The sequence below is a fragment of the Mesitornis unicolor genome, unplaced genomic scaffold (assembly GCF_000695765.1).
Source record: "Mesitornis unicolor isolate BGI_N332 unplaced genomic scaffold, ASM69576v1 scaffold13799, whole genome shotgun sequence".
In the NCBI taxonomy this organism is placed as follows: domain Eukaryota; kingdom Metazoa; phylum Chordata; class Aves; order Mesitornithiformes; family Mesitornithidae; genus Mesitornis; species Mesitornis unicolor.
In genome coordinates this window covers 23819-29358 of record NW_010209336.1, presented here as the reverse complement: position 1 = coordinate 29358, position 5540 = coordinate 23819, and the positions used below count along the sequence as shown (strand labels likewise).

At 41.8% G+C, this 5540-nt stretch overlaps 1 protein-coding gene across 1 annotated transcript in view; it reads right to left on the bottom strand.

The window, feature by feature from the left end:
- Positions 1 to 247: 247 nt before the first annotated feature.
- Positions 248 to 5540, bottom strand: part of DMTF1 (cyclin D binding myb-like transcription factor 1) — a 25124-nt gene continuing 19831 nt past the window's right edge. The window contains 3 exon segments of the mRNA XM_010192849.1: positions 248 to 1599; positions 2402 to 2549; positions 5439 to 5540. The exon segment at positions 5439 to 5540 is cut by the window's right edge and continues 30 nt beyond it. Of these exon segments, the coding sequence (XP_010191151.1) occupies positions 1490 to 1599; positions 2402 to 2549; positions 5439 to 5540 (360 nt within the window). The 3' untranslated portion in view covers positions 248 to 1489.

Genomic DNA, 5540 nt, shown 5'->3' with positions numbered 1-5540 from the left:
TACATGATTTTCATGTAAATGTATATGTAATGTCCCTCTTGTTGGGGAGAATTATTGCCATGAGATGTGACATTCTGCTTTTTTTTGAAGAGCTACTGTTGCACTTAATGAACATTCCAGTCGTACTGATGTTTCAGAATGGCACAAGCTTTTTCATTTTGGAAAAAACTGCATTTTTTTATTACTGTACAAAGAAACTGCAGCATTGCAAGGATCTGTAGCAGTATAAATAAATGGCATCGTACAGTTACATAAGACAAATACTCTTTATTTCATTTAAACTGAATATACAATTATTTCTGTTCCCTAGGCAACCGTTTGAAACTACAACTTATTTTTCACATTAACAAAACCACAGACTGAAAAAGACCAACTCCTGATTATGAAGAGCTAATTACAGAAATAAATAAAATAATTTATACATGAGTCTTTAGTTTCTATAGCGTTTTCTCTCAGTCCCTAGCTAACAGGCTGCTGCTCAGCCTAGTGTCTGTTTCAAACCCTTGAATGTAGGAATTGGTTGGCTTCCTTTGCCTCAGGGCCCTATGCCCAAATTCTCGCAGAGCCATTTCTCCAAGACTTTGCCACCTCCACACCACCCCCCACCTCCTAACTAGCTGCATAAAACACCTCTGGAGAGGTGGCTGGTAGTGTCATGTAAACAGCGAGAGACAAATGTGCCAGCCTACTCACAACCATCTTCAAAGAAGTTACAGGCTTGTGGGGGGAGGCTGGTGTGTCCCAGTAGCTTCCCTTTCTCATAGCCCTTCCCTTTTTATTCAGCTTACTGTAGTGATGAAGGAAAAAGAAAAAAAAAAAAAGATTTTCCACAAGTGATCTTTCTGAGCTCTGTCTGTTGCCAGCAACAGACTCCTCAGGAACAAGCAGACCAGGCAAGTCCCACAAGCATCTGTCTTCTTCCTATGCTGTATACGTACTAACGAGCCAGATGAGATGGGAATACAGACCATTTCTTCATGATGATGCCCCTGCTCCCTGAAGTCTTTGATGGAATAAATTTCTTCCTGAAATGTAACAGTCTCTTACTCCGTGTATTACAAGAGTCAGTAAGTGCAGAAATCCTCACCCATTCTTCATGAAACGTGCAAACTAATTCTTGCTGTGGCACTAAGAGGCTACAGTCCACAATCCTTGACTTCTGTCCAGTTTTCCAGATGTGCAGTCCAGCACACCAGTAACGAGTCAGATCACAACTGACCACGTGCAGTGAGCACTGCAACAGAGGTTCTTTAAAACACTGAAACACCCTGGCTGAGACGTCGTACATCAGGCTCCGGTTGGCTGCTCTGTAACCCTTTGCAAATGAGGTAAATAGCCTGAGCAGAGAAAGTGCACTGTAGTCATTTCAAACTGGAAGTTTCTGTTTAAAGACACAGACTGACTGCTTTCTTTGGAAATGTGGCACAGGGTTGTAACTAATTTCACAATGCAAACACGGTCACTAGAAAATGGACACGATTGGGGCTTCTCAGTGACAGCTCACTAAATCTTCAACATCCTTTGAATCTTCTGAGTCAGGACTGCCCAATGATGAGCCAATAATGTGTGAGCCATCTCCGTGATGCTGTAGGATAGGATCTGTCAAGAGAAGTAGTACATTACAACTATTACTTACTGTGCCATTGTAACAAGAAATAGAAAATACACAGGAGACAGAAAATGCAGTCTGGAATTTTAACCAATTTCAAGCAACGTTGCTCAAAGTAGGAGTTCTCGAGCTCTAGTTTCAAGGCAAGCTATGACTAATAGTGCATTTGGGTTCATCAGGTATGACTGTATCAGGCCTAGCGCTGACCTTCTGGTGGCTCTGTAAGGAGATCCTTACTCTGGAAAGGAGTATTTGTCAGGTGCAGCAGTGGCAGAATATACCTGTGCTGCTTCCAAGTCTGAGATGACTCTTGGCATTGGGAAGAGTGGCACAAGCTGGCAAGCCCTTCCAAGTAGTGCTGTGCAAACATACTCCCAAATAGCCCAGCCCCTCACCATGAGAGGTATCAAGTGCACTTCTGATGCCTCTGGCCTCCTCTCAAGTAAGAAACAAATTTCATTCAAGCACCAGGCATGAAGAAATGCACACTAATGAGTTACTCATTAGCCTACGGGTGCTAATTCAAGGCTCAAGGGAGATGGAAACAGCTCAGCAAGTGATGAAGCAGCTGCTGGTCTAACGCTTTTCCCACAAGGTTCAGTGGGACTTTATTCCACTGCTACTGATATCAGTTGGGTAACCAACTTTGCTTCAGGTTTCATAGCAATGACATGGAAAATTATTGAAGAGAAAGCAAGAATCTATAAAGTGTTGTTTACAGGAACTCTGAAGTGCCACCCTGTGTTAATGAATCCTAGCTCCAGCATCAGCCATACAAAGGGACTGTCGTACCTGTTAGAGTTGTCAGGGGCAAGACTGATTCGCTGTCTATGTCATCCGTTGTCTGGATAAAACCATGGGAAGAAGGAACAATAAGCACAGTCTCATCATCTATTGTTGGCTGATCAACTTGTTCTTCTATTGTTGGAGAACCCAGGCCCTGCACAACACAGAAGAGCAGGACATCAGAGTGTACCCTTGGTAGCATAAACAGAAAAATCTGCTTTGCTCAGCCATACTCCATAGCAAGCAATAGACTCCCAGATGAATTTTATCTCATTAAATTGCAATGTCAGCATCTGAACTAGCTTACTTCAGCATTTATAGGGCATGTTTCACCCTAGTGCAGGCATCTGAAAACAAAACGAAAAGACTTCTACCCTGTGAGCTGTATGAGGGCAGAGGGAGAGGAGAGACTGCAAGGTGGCATTAAAATGTTCTCTTGTAAGTCAAATGTTTTGCCTATAGAATGGAATAATTAAGCTTTTCCACTACTTGCTGTCTAGATGTTCTGTCAAACTTAAGCAATAGCTTTATAATACTTACCAGCTCCACAAACGCAATAGCTTTACCTGAACTTATACTTAATTTAACAACTTCTACTTCAGTGTCAAGTTATAACTACTGAATGCAGAGCTCAAAAGACCCATTTTAATTGCTGTGCCTTGCTTGCCCTGTCACTTGATGACCGTAGGTTGGCTCCAGACTTTTTTAGCAGAACTTCATTATATGAAAAACTTGGCGATACACTTCCATGTGCAAGTTGTCAATACCCCTGCTCTCTTCCATGCCCATAGTAGCTGCTGCCTCTTCCCTGGCTCTCATAGTACTGGGATGGCAGTGATACATCTGGCTTACTCTGTGTCACAGCAAACTCTGGCAGACTCCTGGTTCTGCAGACGCAGTGAAAAGACATTATAGGTGGTTATGCCAGAATAAGCAGATATTTGGATTCCAGTTTTTGTGTGTAACATGCGTGAGGTTTATTCAAGCTTCAGGAATCACTGATGCAGAATGCTAGCAAATGTTGCTGGCAGAATGGAAGGTACCTGGATCTATCACTGTTGTTGGAGCAGGAAATGTTTGGGAGAGGTAACAGCTTGCTCTGTTCAAGAAAATCCTGTAGTTCCTCCACCTAGTTATAGCAAAACTTACTTTTCTATGTCGTTTCACAGTGTTTTTGTAAGGGCAGCTGTCTCACAGCCCTTTCCCTGGAGCTGCTGAAGGCATCAGACTACTTTTGCTGCAGCTCAGTGATTTAAACTCGGTCCAAACGTGTACTCATTCACGCAAGGCACAAGCAGCTTCCTGCAGAGTGCACAGCTGAACCTGCCCACGATAAGCAGTGTGTCACAAGGCTTGAAACTGGGAAAAGGAGGCGTGAAAAACTAAAGAAGCCATTGTGGCAAATGGGCACCTTTCCCAGCCAGAAATAATAAAACCCTGCAGCATGACTGCCTGCTTCCCACAACCCACACCCACAGTGACAATACAATACTGGCAAGTGCATAAAAATAACACCGACTTAAAGAAAGCAAAATTGAGGCACGTCTTTCTAGAGTAAATTTGCACTTAGAATTACTCACAGACAGTTCACTATTTCCTGGAATTTAAATACACATGTCAAACTTGAATCTGACTACAAGTGTAAGGAAAATTAGAATTACAAACTCAGTTTGTTTTTCTGTACAGAAAAAAAAAATTAGGAAAAACTTTTTTACTGTAAGGGTGACAGAGCACTGGACCAGGCTGCCCAGAGAGGTTGTGGAGTCTCCTTCTCTGGAGACATTCAAAACCCGCCTGGACACGTTCCTGTGTGACCTCGTTTAGGTGATCCTGCTCTGGCAGGGGTTGGACTGGATGATCTTTCGAGGTCCCTTCCAACTCCTAATATTCTGTGATTTATATCCTGACAACCACAAATGATTTCTACAAATTTAAATTAGGAACTAGGTTTATAGCAAAAGTTTACTAATTCTACCTTGAGAAGCTGAATTTTTAAACTAAGAGTAGAAAGCTGGCGAGCTGCCTCAACTGTTGAGAAAACTATGCCAACCATGAGACAAGAAAAAGGAAAATGGAAGAATAATCCCCAGCTTTGGATATATTTAGGATTCAAACGCTTCTGCAGTGGCACACTGTTGAGACATACAAAGATCCTCCTCTTTGTAAAAGCATATGAACTTTTTCAAAGACAAAGCCTAACGAAGTTAAAATGTATCAACAATGGATGGAGTATTTGAATCTAACTCATCCCTTCCCACAGTGTAACCTAATCAAGCTTCTAAGGAAAGAGGTATTTTCTACCCAGTAAAGAGAGTCATCTTCGTTTTGGCATCTCAGTTTTCCTTGACTTACTCATTATCATAGTTCCAGTAACTGAAAGGAGAAGGAATTCAGTATAAGCAATCCAATTTCCTGAAATTGGATAAATTTCTGCATCTCAAGTGTTGGAGCTGAGTAAAAACTGAGGCCTAAAAGATAAATAGCCTAAATGGATCAAATTCCAACTGAACACATGCTTAACTGCAGGAGTATGTTTAACAGAAGTCCTCAAAACCGGAAACTGTGGTGCACCTCAAAATAAGTTTTTAGATTAACAGAGCAAAACCTAAACTCTCTACCTCACGTCCCTTGCTCAGCAGTCCATCTACCTATAAAGTACATGTGTTGGACTATTAACAGCCTGGTTTAAAGCAACAGTATCTGACACTAATGAGATGAAGGCAACTGTTAGGTGCCACTAATATTTCTGCTTTCCACAGTCATTGTGCAAAAGCACCTTGAGTAGTGAAGCAACTCCAGTGAGGTATTCAATGCTCCACATGAAGACAAAATATCAGCACCAAATTAAATGCTATCGCTTTTACACCCATAACATATTAATGAAGCTCAAAGATAGAGGAGCTGAACAAAATACTCACAGGACTATAACATACATGAAATCACTACCGTATTTCACATGAATAGCTTAACATAAAGGTCGATGAAATGAAGTAATTCTCCATGCAGAACTGGGGAAAATATCGCTTATCATGCATTCCCTTACCTCAGTAACGTAAGTGCTGGGTAAATCAGAGTGAGAATCCTCCTCCTGTTTCAGGCTGCCATCTGAAATCTCCTCCTCAGTTCTTACCATAACTCCACCCAT